At 43.8% G+C, this 18,207-nt stretch overlaps 1 protein-coding gene across 1 annotated transcript; it reads left to right on the top strand.

Moving 5' to 3' along the window:
- Positions 1-970: 970 nt before the first annotated feature.
- Positions 971-12,883, top strand: LOC126507964 (granzyme A-like). The gene is made up of 5 exons (XM_050152819.1): positions 971-1,193; positions 4,700-4,847; positions 6,438-6,579; positions 8,255-8,527; positions 9,993-12,883. The coding sequence occupies exons 1-5, from the start codon at positions 1,112-1,114 to the stop codon at positions 10,143-10,145; spliced, it is 798 nt and encodes a 265-aa protein (XP_050008776.1). The 5' UTR covers positions 971-1,111; the 3' UTR covers positions 10,146-12,883.
- The last annotated feature ends 5,324 nt before the right edge of the window (positions 12,884-18,207 follow it).

The following is an 18,207-nucleotide window of genomic DNA, read 5'->3' as shown; positions in this document are numbered from 1 at the left end:
CCCCATTCCCCCACACACACACCTGCCCATTCATTGCAGTTCTTGCTATTTTACTTCTCCTTAGAGACAAACCCACCCTCTCCCATCCTAAACCCTCCAGACTTGCTAGCATAAGGATATGAGAACAAATTGTGCAAACCAGTCATGAGGAGTCTTCGTGGGAGGTACCATTGATCCGTTGATGAGCAATCCAGGTTGATTCCCGATCATAGCGTGTATGACTAGTGCTCCCATAAGAATGGACATGTCACTATCCCTGGTTCTTTAAGACTTTGATTCTTTTATTTATGAGTATCTGTTTGTATGTTTGTGCACATGCCCACATGTATGGTGCACATGCATTTGGGTAGCCAAGGAAGCCAGGAGAAGACATCAGATCCCCTGGAGCTGGTGTTACAGGCAGTCATAAGCTGTGCCACATGGACACCTAGGAATTGAAATCTAATCCTAAGTAAGAGCAGCAAATGGTCTTCATCACTGAGCCTCTCTTTGGCCCCTCTAAGTATCTCTTTGATATAATAATTTCATCTCTTTTGGACATACACACTCAGCAGTGGGACTGTGGGATCCTATAATAATCTGTTTTTAGTTTTAAGGGATCCCACACTGTTTCCACGAAGCCTGTACTAATCTGCATTCCCATCAACAGAGACAAAAGTGACTCTAACACGTTACTCTTGATGACAGCCATTCTAATTGATTTATTCTAATTGATTTACACTTCTCTGGTGATTGCTGCATCTGCTCCTTAGCCACCACAGACTTCTCTGAAGAAGTATCTCTTCAGATTTGGCCCATTTTTATTGGATTACTTCCTTTTAAGCACCATTTTTTCTTTCTAATGTTTTTTTCTTAATTAGCATAGTCCTATGACTTCACATTTGCCCTTTGGATAGGAAACACCTAACCCCAAAGGAAATAAATGCAGCTTATGAAACAAGTAAGTACTCACACCACAGATAAAATAAGACTTAACTTTCCAGTAATAAAACATCAATAGCTTCTGCTAACACAAGGGAGGGAGCGCAGAAGAGAGGGCAGGAGACTGGGCAAGAAAGAGCTCTGTGTCTCCTGTGTTACTGAAGCCAGCTCTTACAATAGCACTCTCCAGATGCAGATGGAGACTGGAAGCAGCAGGATGCCTCCTGCCTCCTTTCTCCCCACGGCCATCATTTTCCTTCTCGTTTCTGGAGGTAAGACATACTTTTGTATGCTTTTGTCCTTTTGCTCGTGAGAAAATAGAACTCTATATTGTTTTAAAGTATGTTAAATGTTAAATAAAAGGGGAAATAAAATGATAATGCCCCATCATTTTTAATGCACCTTTTGTCTTTGCTATCTAAAAGGCACACAGCTGTACATAAATAGATGATAGATAGATAGATAGATAGATAGATAGATAGATAGATGTATCTAAATGTCTGAGGCCATAATATGGAAGCATCAGCCACATCTAGTGACTCTTATGAACCCAGACCTGCACCAAGCAAGGTCTTTAAGTGAAAAACTGCCATTAAAGTAGGGATGTACAGGCTGTATTAACTGACCTGCCAATCATGTAAGTGCAACTGAATGCTCTCAGGTAAGTCTTACAATGTTTAGGTTCAAGATTTTGTTTGTAGCTGTGTTCATGCCCAGCAGTGGGATGATGAAGAAAATAACAGTATCAGTGTAAAATAATCTTAACTTCATACACACATGTATGCACACATGCACACACATGAATGCACATGAACAAATGCCTGTCCTTAATAAAACTTATAAAAAAATAACAGTATATTAACTGGCTCACGGACACTGGCTCATGAACACTAAGATGCTCAATGTCATCATCTGTGATGTCATCATCTCCATCTCACACTTGGGAAACCAGAAAGGTTCCCAAATGATCTGAACACGCAGCTGGTTAGTAGAAGTGCTAGGCTTAAGCTCTGATTTCAGGTTCGATCGCACCTTCAGAACTGGAACTCTGGCACAGGATCTGAGCGCGTATTCAAGGCCCTGCTTAGACATTAGAAAGGCCGTGGCTGTCCCAACGTTATATGTAAAAATTTAAATTGCATGTGTATGTTTTGTTCCATTAGATTCTCCTAGCTCTGTAAGAAAAATGTTAAAAGAAAGAAAAGACTGTGTAAGAAGGCACGACTGGAGAGGACTGTGCTTCACAATGGGAAAATATGGGCTTGCACTATGTGGGACTGTGTTAGGACAATGCTTTGACATTATTAGTGGTGTGAACTTGGGTGTTTAAACTTCATTCTTATCTTATCTACCTGGATACCCCCTTCTTCCATTGTAATTAACATTATGAGGGGAGTCAGTTACAAGTGGGTGCCTGAGAGTCGTGGATGCTCCATTACTACTGTCACTATAGCTTCTGAATGTTTTCTTTACTTTTAATACGTTTACTAAAACTGCCATACAGATAATAAACTTGTTATTATAGTGTGAGTTTTTAAGGCCAATACTCCAGTGTCCCACCTGTAGGGGGCGCCAACGCCCAGAAAAGAGACTTCCTCCCCACTCTAACCTCCCTGCACCCTGAACTTTACAAAGTCGCCTGACATTTCCCACGTACATTTTGAATAGGTGATTTGAACTCTGCTAGGGAAGAATTCAAGATACAGTTATGCAGAGAGATCAGGAAAAACTGCAGAAGCAGGGGTAAATGCAAACAGAACAATGAAAAGAATAGCAACAGGCTAAGTCGGACCTTGGGAAAATATATATGTATGCACATATAATATTTATATATGTGTATATATATGCATATATAGCAATTAAAATGTTAAAGTCTGAAAGCATATTAAAGCTGGGCCTCAAAAGAGTTTAAATGAAGATGACCAACAAGCTCAATTTGACATCACTCCGTGGGCTCCCATTTCCTTCTCAGGATCCCCAGAGCTCTGCCTTTTGCTTAACTGGTTTGAAACCTCCTTTCGCCTCATCTGAAATCTTATGAACCTTTAAACCTCCTTCAAGAAGACTTAGCAGGTCCTATCTCTGAGACCCTGCAGCTCCTCGCTGATACCGGGGCCAGACACTCCTGAGCTCTGTCACCCTTTGTGAATGGCACACAATACCAGCCTTGCCTGTCCTGTCCGCCTTCCTAGTGCTACGGTCTTGGGTGGAGAGAATTGTGTTCTATTCACTTCCGTTTTAACAGCAGATGCTCAAAAAATAGTTGTGGGAAAATGGAATGATTGTGAATTGATTAGAAATTAATACTAATCCTCAGTTAGTACAACAATGGGGGCTGGGAACCGTTGAGAAAGCTTGCACAGTTAAGTCCTGCGCAGGACCCAGGTTCAGTTCCCACCACCCACATGGTGGCTCACTACCATCAAAACTCCAGTTCCTAGGGAACCAATGCTTTCTTCTGGCCTCCACAGACATACATGCAGGCTAAACACTCATACACATAACGAAGTCTAACATGAGGCTCAGAAAACCAAATCAGTGGGCTGAACTTCTTTATAGGCAGATTAACACAACAAATACCTTTTCCTGTTTTATTTATTTGTTTGTTTTTATTTATTTGTTTGTTTTTACTTACATGGGTACAGATTTTACTAATAATAGATTTTTTTTAATCTGTGACAATTCAAGAAGGCTCTCGGTATCTTCGCTTCTGCACAAGAGAGTAGAGAATTAGTTTCCATGCAAACTGAGTAGCAGAAAGTCTGTTTGAGGCTAGAGCCAAGTCCTGGGAGGTTCAATCGAGGATGCTGCCGACTCAGTCTTCCTTACTCCCTTCCAGTTCTCCAGCTCTGGCCACTTGGTGATCTGTGATGTCTACCCTGTATCAAATGACTCTGTGAGATGCCATCTGCTAGTGATGACAGGCCACAGTGTCACAATTAGGATCAATCACTTCTTTCCTAGACACACCCACAGTCCTCTGCTGCTCAGAGGACCACCTGCATCAGAATCAAGATGCTTATTTAACACAAAAGTGTCCTGGTCCCAAACCATCCCCTCAAGTGGGTCTATGGAATGTATAGTTTAAATATGGGATATGTTATTACCATGACAATAAAGTCTGAGACCTATCACACAGAAAGAAACACATTCTACATAGTTGTCATTTAATCATAATGAGAAAAAAGGATAATAAAAGAAATGGCAAGAAGAAAAGGGTAAAAAAGAATAAATGGGTACCAAGAAGTGGAAAGAAGAGAGACTAGGGTAGGGAGAAGCAAGAAAGAGAGAGGGAAAAACAGACAGAGAGCATCAATTTAGGTACATGGCATAGAAAGTAAAAGTGGGGATGTTTGCTTATAATAAAAGTTAAAGCTAAACTCTAAGTCTGATGTGGTACATGGCTGCAATCCTAGCATTTGGGGGGGGGGGCGGAGGTAGGATGACAACCAAGTAAGTCTGAGGCTAGCCTGGGCTACATGACCCAAACAAACAAACAAAACAAAAGCCAAGCACCCAGCTGAGCTTGAGCTAGTGCTGTGAAGCGTGTGTGTGAGTGTGTGTGTGTGTGTGGGGGGTGGTTGGGAACACAGCCCTGGGGCAAATGCTCCAGCAGCAAGCACTAGCGAGAGCCCAGCCCAGGAGCTTGATCTACTCTGTTCCCTGGCACAGGACACACAGCTAAGAATTTGCAGTGTAATTTTTTTTTCCAGCCAAACTGTCCTGGGGTAAAGGATGATTACATAAGCAAGGATTTCACTCTCTATCAATCTCTTAGTTTTTCCAGAATCCTGTAAGGGAATTATAGGAGGAAATGAGGTTCCATCCCATGCCAGACGCTACATGGCTCTCATCAAAGGGCTGGAAATCTGCGCAGGGGCTTTGATCGACGAAAACTGGGTCCTGACCGCTGCTCACTGTGACCTGTAAGTCTTCCCTCACTCCCAGCTCCTCTCATTTCCAGTGTTGACTCAGAGCTACCCAGTCCAAAGCCACAATTAGTGTGGAATGGAGAAGAAAGTGGGTACCCATAACCAGCACCGTATCCTGTTGTGATATTTGCCTCACAAACAAGGGCCAGATAGTATAAGACTAAAATGCACGATGCTAATATAAATAACAGTATTAGAACTGGAAAAGACAGGGACATAACTGCACCCAGTTAACTCACCAGGTCTGATCACTTGCACACAATCTCTCACAGTATTCTGTCCCTGTTGGGTTCACAGGCATCTTTACACAATCAATGTCAATCACACTGAGTGTGTCCTATGGTTACAGCTCATTTGTTCCCTGTCACTGGTCTTTTCCCACCTTAATAGGGTATTTTAGAGTGATCCCAGGAAATTACTACTCCTTGATTATGTGGAAAAAAAGATACTAGTACCCTATAACTTTCACTAATGGTTTGAGTCATTATTTTCAAGGCAAAGTCATATTTATCATGACGAACTACTGTTCTTTAACTGATATCTGTTGTTGATAAGCACTTCCTGGTAGTCCCTGTTCACTCTGGCACAAATTGCCTGAACCAAAGATTCAGCTTAAAATTATATATGAAGTTGTGCTGTGGTACGAAATAAAATTTGCCAAGTAAAAAACGTCAGCACAATTTATGCAAATGAGAAAGGTAAGCACTGACAAATTCATCAATTGACAGGACCAAATGATAACAAGTTGACCCAACAAGTTGGGATACAGTTTTTCTCGTCTTTCATTAGTTCATGAACTAGATTAGGAGTTAGCTCTAGTTCTCTTTGCTTCTGTGTTTGTGTTTGGTTGGAGGAGGTGAGTCTCTGTGTGGGTCTATGTACACATCCATATGTGAGGCAGCAGGGTCTGGGGGGAGGAAAGGGTGGTGTGTGTGTGTGTGTGTGTGTGTTTATAGGAGGGCTGTCCGTGTTCATCTGCATGTGGGTGTGAAATTCTTGATTTCACAGTTTCACTGAAAAAGCATCTCTTCCTTTGGGATCCTAAAAGCAGGTCTTGGACCACCCTTCCTATTTTGAATACAACAGTAAGGTTTACTATTTTTCTGGAGAGCACAAAGGTCAGTCCATGCTATGCCTTTGGGTTGGCTCTTTCCACTGGGTGTCATCCACCCAGAAGGCCACTACAGACTTTGCTGCACAAATCCGAAGCAGCTGAAGACTTGGGAAGCTCCTCCTTTACTCCAGCAGAGCCCAGGTCCTCCAGCCCAGCCACCCAAAGCCACAGTGCCTGTCCAGGGATGCCCTGCGCCCCACCTCTCCAGGCTATCCCAACTCAAGTTTTTTTCCCCTAAGTCAGGAACTCCCTGGTTGCTTTCTCCTTGAAAACACATGGCAACTGGACTGCATCCTAACACATGTGGGAGTCTTAGGTAGAAGACACCAAAACACCAAAAAGAGTTCTATAAGCCCTGGTCCCATTTTGTGCTTGTTTCTAAATCTGACGCCAGCTGCAAACACTGAGGACATTAAACCCGGAGCTGAGCTTTCTCTGTTCTCTTAAGTGTTGTTTGATTTTCTTTTCAGGAGAGGCAAACCTCAAGTTATCCTTGGTGCCCACTCTGTAGCTCAGAAAGAGAAACTTGAACAGATGTTTTCCATTAAGAGGGCAATTTCCTACCCATGCTATGACCCTGAGACATTTCAAGGAGATCTTCAACTCCTTCAGGTAAATATGCTTAGATTTTTTTGTCTTTCTCTTGTAACTTTTAGCAAACAGACGGTGTAACCTGAAACCAACTACTACATGAGTAAGTGTGAGCAGGCGCACACACCACAAACCAGTCCTCACAAGTTGGATTCCAAGTGTGAGGCTCCTCAGTTGGGCAGGGATCCAGCACTTGGCCACTGGTGTTCCTTCAACTCAGCAGTTTCTCACAAATTGTTACTGTTGCAGCACCAGGCTGTCTATAGTGTGGATGCTCACCCACCAAAGGCCACCAGGAGTCCCCCACAGTGAGACACGTCTGTGCCGACACTCAACCGGGGAGATGGCCTCTCTGGGAAACTCCTAGGGTACAGTCCCTGAGATGACAAGCAAGGGACCCTGGAGCTCGGCCTGGCAGCCTGGTAGAGGTCTGAGGAACTGAGAGTCTGCTCTGAATGGAGCACTGTTAGCAAGTGGGCTAGCTCCATGATGAAGCTTCTTTACAGTCTCACCTAGGAAGCAGAAGGGAAAGAGCCAGTGTGGTGATTGTAAGGACACAGCCGCTGTGCGTTTTAAGCAGTGGTCTTTGATCATTTTGGGGATGTGGACAATGACATCAGTTTTGTCCCTACTCAAACTTGACTACAGAGCCACCCTGTGATTGTTCCCTTCGTTGGGCCCGCCTTATCTGGTACTGACAGTCTCTGAGGAAGCTGAGAGCTACCAGGAGGGTGGAGGCCCCTGCTCAGTGGTGAGTGCAGTCTGCCTACCATTTTTACAGAAGACACGTTGTAAGTGGGACTCCCCCTGAAGGTATTCAGTCCACAGAGAGGCAGACAGATAAACGACCGGCTCTGAGCTGCAGTGTTCTGCTTATCCATGGCCAAGATAACATGGGAGCACCAGGGAAGAGCAGATGGTCAGGGAATTCTGCTGGGTACCAGGAATAGCATGGAGGAAGAGAAAAGACAGGGAGTGAGGATGAGATTTGAAATTGGGGGGAAAGCAGGGCGCAGACGACAAAGGTGGGCTTTGTGCACCTTGGCTAGCATTTGAACATTTAGGGAAGTGATGTAAGCAGGACGGTGAAGTGACCAGGCTCATTAAGAGGGATGTAGAGCCGGGCGGTGGTGGCGCACGCCTTTAATCCCAGCACTCGGGAGGCAGAGACAGGTGGATCTCTGTGAGTTCGAGACCAGCCTGGTCTACAGAGCTAGTTCCAGAGAAACCCTGTCTCGAAAAACCAAAAAAATAAAAAAAAAAATAAAATAAAGAGGGATGTAGAATGTAGGATGAAGCAAGACGGGACCAGAAAAGAGTGACAGGAGAAGGGGCTCACAGTTTCTCACTGCAAGCGTTGATGGTGAACTTCATAGCAAGAATAAGACTGAGCTCAGGAGTTCTGACTCTTTACCCCGGGGTAAGGAGAGAGTCACAAGCCTCTGACAGGACCTTCACCTTCCTTGTCCCCATTCTTCCAGCCTATTTCCTCTCACTGTTTTCCTAGAGATCACCAGCCCTGGCTTTCCCTGGGTCACCTCTCAGCCCTATGCTAATTCTTGCCTTGCTTCCCGGACGGGTGAAAAGTAGCTCCATCCCCACCCCTTGGCACTCAACCCCCTTGGCTACACTTCAGGTTGTATTTCTCCCTCTGCCTGCGATGTTCGCGAGGCCATAAGCAGCTCTGTGTTTTCAGCTGGATGGTAAAGCAGCGATCACCAAAGCGGTGGGAATCCTTCGCCTCCCGGAAAGAGGCGAGGATGTGAAACCCCACACCAAGTGTCATGTGGCTGGATGGGGGAGCACCAAAAGAGACTCTTGCAAGGTTTCCAACATCTTGAGAGAAGTCAATGTCACCGTGATCGACCGAAGAGTCTGCAACGACCCAAAGCATTATGCTTTCAAACAGTTGGTGGACAACAGCATGCTCTGTGCAGGCGGCAGGAAAGGGGAAGACGACTCGTGCAGTGTACGTAAATTAAACTATCTAACTGTCCTTTGACTCTGGGGAATGAAAGGTGTAGAGGGATCTTCTAGAAAGACCGTGGTGAACAGTTGTCTTTCCTTTTTCTGTCTAAGGACCCCTGCTTGTCCCTTGGGTGGTGGCACCATTGTCCATCCCTCAGTAGACCCCCTCGGGGAGTGGTCTCTATTTCCTAATGGTCATTTTCAGGAAACAGCCAGAAATAAGGTGAAATGAGAACTTACAAATTCCTGAAAAAAAAAAAAACCTAAACATTGTTTGAGATATCAAAAACTGCCGTTCTGTCTAAGATGACTTATCCAGTGTCCTCCTTAGAAAAGGGCATATTTGGGACCCCAGATCAAGCTTCTAATTGTCCCTACATATGTCTTCCTCTGACATACTGGTCAAGAGAGAAAACATATAATTTTTAAATTTTTTTAAAGGGATAACAATGTAAATCAGTGGGTAAAGCGCTTGCTGCCACGTCTGAATTTGATCCCCAGATTCCACATAGAAGAGAGAATCAACTCATACAAGTTGTCCTCTGACCTTCACACTGTGGCATAGGAACATGTATACATATACACAGAGAGACAGGGACAGGGAGAGAGAGATGGATATAATGATAATTGTTGATTTTATTAATTATTAATATCAATAATTATTATTATTTAATTTTAGAAGAGGGCACAAGTCAATGAAAGGAGACTTGCATTCTCTTCTTGTCTTACTGATAGAAGTGATTCTTCACTGCTGCAGAGCCGCCCTTGAGAAAGGCGAGCGACTGGAAAACATAGATGCCCATAAACCAAAAGGCCCTCGCGTGGATGCTAAGAGCTGACAAGCGAGGGAGAAGACTTTTGCTTTGTTTTTCAATTTGAGAATCTCTTCTACTTGATTTGTTTTCTCATTCTGGTGTGAAGAATAATGGGTTTCATTATGAAATTTTCATTCACACACAGACCCGCACACGCACACGCACACACACACACACACACACACACACACACACTCGCCTACCTTGTACTAGTCACACATACTGTGTTGCTCTCTCTGTTCTCCCCCACCTGCCTGCCATTCCCCTTCCTCTTTCAAACTCTCCTCTCCTTACTGTCATGTTATTCTGTCCCTTCGATTTAGTTTTTGTTTCTGAGACAAGGACTTACATTGTAACCCAGGCTAGCCTGAAACTCACAATAATCCTCCTGCCTCAGCCTCTCATTCTCAATTTTTAATCTAGTTTTTACATATAAGAAAAATGTGCTATTTGTCTTTCTGAGTCTTGTTTATCATCCCATGATTATTTCTAGTTAAAGGAAACTTAAACTTTGCTTTTAAATCAGGAAAGAGAAATAAAAGGGAGGGAGGGATGGATGGATGGATGGATGGATGGATGGATGGATGGATAAAATATTAGGAAGTATCTTGGAAAAGCACCATACTTAAAACACATGTCTTTCTGTTCCAGGGGGATTCTGGAAGTCCTCTGATATGTGATAACATTTTCAGGGGTGTCACTTCCTTTGGGAAATGTGGTGACCCCAAGAAGCCTGGTGTCTACATTCTTCTTACTAACAAATATCTCAACTGGATACAGAAAACCATTGCAGGAGTTGTGTAACACTCCTTCAAAGCAGACCCCCAAGGTTACCACTGGAAGAGATCCAGCAAAGGGGTCTGAAACTTCACTTATCCCACGAAGCACTTCTTCCTAACTGTGCCAGCCATGGCCTGTCTGGCATGATCACCAGTCACCAGCTTGCACTGCCCTGTTGGTCACTAAGACTGCAGCTTAGCATTTAACTCTTTCTGTAGCAAGAGAGAGCCCTGAGAAGAGGGTCAGGCTGATGCTTTGTGTCAATTAAAAGAAACCGGTAGTCCTGGGGAAAGCTAAAATATTCTTCACTCTTCCAAATACAACTCTCAAATACCTATGGCATTTAGAGTGTATGAGAGAGAGAGAGCTTTTATTGAAAATAGATTCTTCTCTCATACAATACACCCAACCAGAGTATCCCCTCCCTCCACTCCTCCTAGCTCCTCCCTACCTCCCCTCTCCCCAGACCCATACCCCCTCCACATCCTCTTCAGAAAAGAGCAGGCTTCCAAGAGACAACAGTTACACAGGACAAGAGCCCTCACATTTGGGCTGGACAAGGCAACACAATAGGAGGAAAAGAGTCTCAAGAGCAGGCAAAAGAGTTAGAGACACACCCACTCCCAGTTGTTAGAAGTCCCACAAGAGCACCAAGCTAACAGCCACAGAATAACGCACAGACCAGGTGTAGACCCACACAGGCCCTCTGCTTGCCATTTCAGTCTCTGTGAGCCCAGATGCACTTTGCTGAGTTGATTCAGTGGGCCGTGTTCTCCTCGTGTCCTCCGTCCACTCTGACTCCTACAGTTTTTCCTCATCCTCTTCTGTGGTGTTCTCCAATCTCCGGGAGGAGGGGGGAAACACAATGGAATCTACCAATTTAGACTTTCTCTCCACATAATGTCTGGCTCTGGGTCTCTGCACCCATTCCTATCTGTTGCCAAATCAAGCCTCTCTGATGATGACTGGACAAGGCCCTAATCTATGAGTATAGCAGAATATCATTAGAAATAATTTTATTGATTTTATATTTCATTTTATTTTATTACCTGTCGTGTTTGGTTCTACCCTAGGTCTCTGGGCTATTCAGTCTCCAGTTTCTTGCCATCCAGGCAGTGTAGGGCATGGGCTCCCTCTAGCGGGGTGAGCCTCAAATCAAAAAACATCGATTGTTCATGCCCACATATTCTTTGCCCCAGCATGTCTTGCTGGAAGGACAGACTGTAGGTGGAGAATTTTGAGCCTGGGTTGGTGTCAGGTTTCTCTTTCCATGACCTGTGGAGTACCTTATCACACCAAAGAGACTAGAATGTAGGAGTGAAGGCTCCATGCCTACACCAGCTCAACCTCTCTAGGTCCAATGACCTAGGTGAAAGTTGTGGACAATGCACTCCCCCCCCCCATCAGTTTTCAGAGGGCAATCGTCTGTCCTATCACCAGCCTGGGTTGTTTAGAGATCTCCATGGGACCTCCTTAGTCAACAACTTAATCAAATGTAACCCAGACCCACCACTGGAAGCCTTGCCAGGCTACAAAAGAGGGCCAGTCTCAGACTCTGTATCCGCCATTACTAGGAGTCCTCACTAGGGTCACCCTCACAGATTCCTGGAACTTTCCACTGAACTTGGTCTTCACAGTGCTCTCAAAAGTCCCCCAAATTCTAGCTGTCTCTCTCTACCATTCTCCCCCATCTCCCCAAATCCAGCCACTTTCCAACCTCACTTGAACATCAAGCAGCCCCCTCCCCTGGCCCCAGATCTTCCCTCTTAAACCTGTTTCAACTCTGGTTTTTCCATTTCTAGAAAACTCCCCTAGATAGCTAATGTCATGGCTTAATATACCCAGCCTGCCCCAAAATATTCTGTGATGTCAGTGCACACCTCGCCCCCTCAGACAAATTTGCTGCCCCCTTACCTTGACCTGTATATGTATGTGTATGTTCTGTATATATGTGTGTGTGTATACACACACACATACATATATCCTAGCCTGTTACCTTGGTAATAATGTCTCTTCCCACTAGTGTATAAGTTCCATGAAGAAAGGACAGGAACTGGTGTACTTTTCACTATCTCTATGTTCAATACATGAATGAAATGAAGCTTAACTGCTGTCCTGTTAACAGAGGACTACCTACCAAACTCTCTGAACATCTAATCATCTTTATCCAAAAAATAACCCTGACCCCGACTTCTAACATCAGAGTAGAGATTTTCCTAAACATTGGGTGATAGTTGCCGTTGTATAACCACCCCTGCCATGCATGTTTTTGGATGAATTAATTCTTCTGTGGGGACAGTACATTTGTGAGGCCACCACATGCCTGTTCTGTTTGTCTCTGCCAGGATTCAGAAGGTTTCAGCTTGGCATTGTTTCAGATGGGGCTCCAGAATCGAACCCTTGCAGAAACAGTCTTGATTTCCTAAGAAGGTGCCCCCAGGGTAATGGAGGTAAACTTGCAGGGCAGTTGAGAAAGTGAGACACAAAAGGGCACAATTTCACCTACAGACCCAACAATGCCCCCTCTGGGGAACTGTGAACGCAGGGCGAATGAGCCTTCATTCTCACCAGCTGAAGGACTTTCCTTAGTTCTTGTCTCCTGGAAGGCACAGATTCAGCCAAGATGCACAGAGGCAGAAGCAGAAGCTAGTTATGAAATTAAAGTGGAAAACACGCTCCAGACTCCCTTGAAAAGGACTTTGGCTGTCTCAATCAATCAATATATCTCCCTTCCTCTTTTCCCCTCTCCACTCTCCCTATCCCATCTGCATTTATTAAAAATATGACCATTGGTTTGGGTATCAGGGTAATTGTAGTAGCCTGATAATTAAATCAAACTAGTAAAAAAAATCCTCATTTTTATTAGTTGCTGAATAAAAAAGTTAAATTGAAATGGAAATAGCCATTGATTGAAAATAGATGAGATGCAATGGAAACATGAAAATATATTTAGTAACTGCCTGACTCAGAGTCAACATGGAAGACAAGGGCTTTATTCAGTCTCTCTCCAGAGGCAGACCAGGTTCTGATCCGGAAAGAGCGGATCTTGAGCAGAGTACCTCTTCATACTGAAGACCATCTCTTCACTGTCTAGAGGACAGAGCAACCTTCACTCACAGAAACACAGCAGCTTGCAAAGCCCATGCCAAAGGATGCCAAGTAGTGGAAGAGGCAGCTTCAGAACATCCTCAGAAAGCCCAGTGGTTTAGCTCTATCGCTACATGGGGAATGCTGACGACTGATAAACTTCAGAAGCCTCAATTATCTGAAAATGGCCCCATCCCTTGAAAGCATTTATGTAGCCAAACTGTAAATGACAAAGGAGGAAACACCCTGCAGCCCAGCCAACAATTCCTCATTTGCTGAGCGTGTGTCAGGCCCTGTGCCGGGTGGGCATGGGCACCTGCTGTCATGTGACCCTGTAACATACAGGTTATCAGTTTCCCCCTCAGGATTTTGGAAAAGATGGAAAGGTGGCAAAAACAAGGGTGGCAATAACAGCTTTTTTTTCTAGGGTTCTCCGAAACGCTATAAGAGATAATGCTTAAACGAAACTTAGTAAACGCCAGTTTTCCTTCTCTCTCCCTTCTTGGGTAAAATTCCTTCTTAGGTAAACAGAGCATAGACCTCCCTGTGAATGTGCAATGAGTTAATGTCACAGGAAGGCAAGTTTTGTGCACAGCCCCTTGGTCTGATTGCAGTTCCTGTTAAGCAGGAAGGGCAGAGTGTGAGGTTATCTCTTCTCTATCCAACAGAAACCAGCTAAAGACACACCTTGTCTCTGCAGCCTGGGATGGAAGAGTGAGAAGCCATAGACTGGACCCAGAAGTGCTGACTGCCTCCACCCCTGACTCTCTGTGGAGCTCAGATGAGGCCATCCAAGTTCCCTGGGTCCCATTGCCAAATTCCCACAAATTGTCAGTGAGAGAATAACCAGAGAATAATCATCCCCCAAATAGGCCAGGCAGTCATTTCTCTCACCTACACACACACACACACACACACACACACACACACACACACACACACACACACACACACACACACACCAGGCTCCACCCCAGTGTGGGCTTTTGTACTCCCACACATATCCACCACACACATATGCACACATGCATTCTCAGCCCCACGGGCATACACTCGCCCACAAATTGGGGGCTTCTTTACATCCTGCAGGCAATTGCTCAGGAAATCCTGTTCTGGTCACCCTTTACCTCACATACCACTATTATTTTCCATTCTAGCACTCCACTGTTTTCTTTTATGATATTTAACAACTTAAAATTCTTACATATATATAAAACTTCTTCCTCACTAGGAGCTGGAAGCCATAATGGCACTGCTAAGTTTAACACTTTCGCTTCTTGTCCTTGACATCTAACATCCTATCTGACACATACACACGTTCAGTCAATATTTGTGTGACTGTTGAATCATTATGATTTTAATAACTTTCCCCAACAGTCAGTTCACTACTCTGCTACGCGGGAGTAGATCTGCACCTTCAAACGCACATAGAAACAGGCACTGACATTGTGAAAAATATCAATTCACCGAGCTCTACATATTTCCCAAAGGTTTCCCTACATGAAATTAAATTAAATTAAAGTTATTAATACCTCTGTCATTCCATCCAGAGTCTTTGAGGGTTACAAAGATGTTAAAGTCCTGAATCACAGGCATGAGCTTTCTAGTCTTTCACATAGAAAGTCTAGTTTCATCACTGGCTACGGAAATGGGCGAAACTGTTCTCTTTATGGAGGCAGGCTGCTCCACTCACACTGTGCAATGGCCCCCTTGCATATCGTACTAAACCCGCATTCGCTACAGGTTTATCCCTGAAGTTAAAGTATCTTAGTGTTTCTGCTGCTGAGCAAAGACATTCCTGAGAGAATTTGTTTGTAGTCGTTTGTGTTTCCTGAGAGCTCCTGGCAGTGAAGAACGTGGTAGTACCAGAGCAGTTTGGTTAACTGCCCTGGTGTGTTCTAAAGCCCTGGAATTGTGAGCCATCGGTGATTTTGTACAATCAGTACAGTTGTCAGCATAAGAGCCAAAGGCCAACATCTTAGTATTATTATGGAAATAGTTTGGAGTGATTGCTCAGTGGTTACAGAGCTTGTAGCACAGTCATGAGGACCCAAGTCCAGGTCCCAGAAATTCCCATAAATGCCAGGTGGGTAACACGGCTCACTTTTTAGTCCAGCTTCAAAAGATGGAGACAGGGGCTCCCTAGAGCAAACTGGTTTGTAGTCAGAGGCTACCCATTCGTTTCCCTGCCGCCCAGACCCGAAATAATCACACACACACACACACACACACACACACACACACACACACACACCTGTATTAATTGCAATACTGTTTGGCCAATAGCTTAAGCTTATTTCTAGCTAGCTCTTATATCTTAAATTAACCCATTTCTATTATTTTATAGTTGGCCATAAGGCTCATGGTCTACTGTAAGGTTCTGGCTGGCTGGCTCCTTTCACTGCTACACAGCATCTCTCTGAGTCTGTCTACTCCCCCTGTACATCTTTGTTTGGAGCTTTACTCTGCTAAGCCATTGGCCTAAAGCAGCTTCTTTTTTAACCAATGGCAGAGGGGAATTCCACATCACTGATTAGCAGGACTATCCGTATCAGAGACTTCCTGATTTCATTGACAGACCCTACCTCAATGACTAAAGGGGAAGAATAGTCGAAGAAGATTCCTAACATCTGTCAGACCTTCACATGCTAGAGTGAGTGCTTACACATACATACATACATACATACATACATACATACATACACACACACACACACACACACACACACACACCCTGGAAAAGCAAGAAAATAGTTTGATCTCACAGACCCCTGAAAGGGACTCAGGATACCATACAAGTTTAGAAATCACACATTTGAGGTCTACTGACTTGTAATATTACAGTAGGCTCACTCATAGAAGAATACATTTAAATGTTCATAGAATGGAAAGAAAATTTGCACACAAAAGTTTTGAAATTTGTATCTCATTGTGAAAACCATATAGGAATTATTAGAATAAAGTTAATGAATTCACGTTTTTCTCTTTTCTTTTTTTCTTTCTTTCTTTTTTTGGGGGGGTTTTTGTTTTGTTTGTTTGTTTGCTTGTTTGCTTGTTTGTTTTTCGAGGCAGAGTTTCTCTGTAGCTTTGGAGCCTGTCCTGGAACTAGCTCTGTAGACCAGGCTGGCCTCGAACTCACAGAGATCCACTTGCCTCTGCCTCCCTAGTGCTGGGATTAAAGGCATGCATCACCATGCCCAGCTTGAACTCACATTTTTCTATTTCAGTGAGATCACTGTGTTCAGGATGATACATAAATGACACTTTTCAACTTCAAAGTGTTTACAAAGCTATAGTAATCAAGACAAGTGGGACTAACCTAAGAAAAGGCCTACACATACATCCTGTGGGACTGAGACCTTAGAAATAAACCCTAACCTTTATTGTCAAATGATATTCAACAAGAAGTAAAATCAACTCTTTCAGGGAAAAATAGTCTCTTGAACAAACTAATGCTGGGATAATTGAACATTCACAAACAAAAGATGAAAATGACCCCCTCCCTCAATCAATGCACCCAATCTCACTCCAGCCGGGAGCTGGAGAAACGACACAGCAGTCAGCAGCACACACGGCTCTTACAGAGGACCTGAGTTCAGCGCTCAGCATCTCACAGCTGCCTCCAGTTCCAGAAGACCCAATGTCCTCTTTTAGATACACAGACATACACATATACACACAATTATAAAGCTAATATAAATATTGTAAGAAAAAACTCAAAGTATAACAAAAACATTAACAATGGGTTTAAATATTAGAACAAAGCAGATGACCACACTCAAGAAAATGTAGATAGGGAGGAACAGTGGTGGCATGCCTTTCATCTCGGCACTCGGGAGGCAGAAGCAGGTGCATCTCTGTGAGTTCAAGGCCACCGTGCTCTACAGAGAGAGTTCCAGGACAGCTATGGCTACACAGAGAAACCTTATCTGGAAGGAAGGAAGAAAGGAAGAAAGGAAGGGAGGGAGGGAGGGAAGGAGGGAGGGAGGGAGGGAGGGAGGGAGGGAAGAAAAGAAAAGAGAAGGAAGGAGGGAGGGAGGAAGGGAGGAGGGAAAGGAAAGGGAGGAATGGAGGAAGGGGAGAAAGAGAGAGAGAGAGAAAAGGTAAACGGAAGCTCCTACAATCTTGGGTTAGTGGATGACTCTCTAAATATGACATCCAAGGCACAAGTGATAAAGAGGTCTGATTGGTGGAATTTCACCACAAAGTAAGAACTTTACACTTCAAAGTGCAGCCACAAGAAAGAGAAGAGACAGTCACAGATGTGGAGAAAATATTCACAAATCCTACTGACTATGAGGGACTTGCATTTGGAATATTTGAAGAATGCTTCTTTCATTAATAAAAAGTAATTTTAAAACAGGCAAAGGATGTAAATCGACATTTGGCAAAGACATATGAATGACACATGAGAAGCTCAACATCACCAGTCAAGGGAGAAATGCAAATCAAAACTGCAGCGAGATGCTATTTCACACCCACTACAAAAGAAATTATCAAAAGAGTAACTAACTATATTAGCAATGGTACAGATAAGTTAGAGCCCTTGTTGTGTACTGGGGAAAGTCTAACGTGGTGCCTTCACTTCAGAAAAATCGCTTTAAAGTTCCTAAACAGCTAACTCCTCAGTTACTATGCAATTACTCAGTTACTTGGTAATGCGCTAAAGGCACAGACCCTCAAAAAGGGAAAACAGGAGTTCACATTTAAAAACTATACACGTGTTCAGTCACTCAAGAGTAGGAAGAGCCAAGTACCCATCAACTAACGAATGAATAAACAAAACCTGGTTTGCCTATGTAGTGAAATATTGGCAATAAAATACTGGCAGGCATTACAATATGAATTCTCAAAAGCATTGTACTAAGTGAAAACAATTAGTTGCAACAGCAACAAAAAAAAACTTCTTTATGTTATATTATGACGCTTACCTGAAATGCCCAGAACAGACACATCTATAGAGACAGAAAGTAGATTAGAGGGGACCTGATGGAGCATA

This window comes from Alexandromys fortis, unplaced genomic scaffold (genome assembly GCF_014885135.2).
Source record: "Alexandromys fortis isolate MF-2015 unplaced genomic scaffold, M_Fortis_MF-2015_v1.1 scaffold_73, whole genome shotgun sequence".
In the NCBI taxonomy this organism is placed as follows: Eukaryota; Metazoa; Chordata; class Mammalia; order Rodentia; family Cricetidae; genus Alexandromys; species Alexandromys fortis.
Note: the sequence above shows the minus strand (reverse complement) of the source record. Positions and strands in the feature narration are given on the sequence as shown.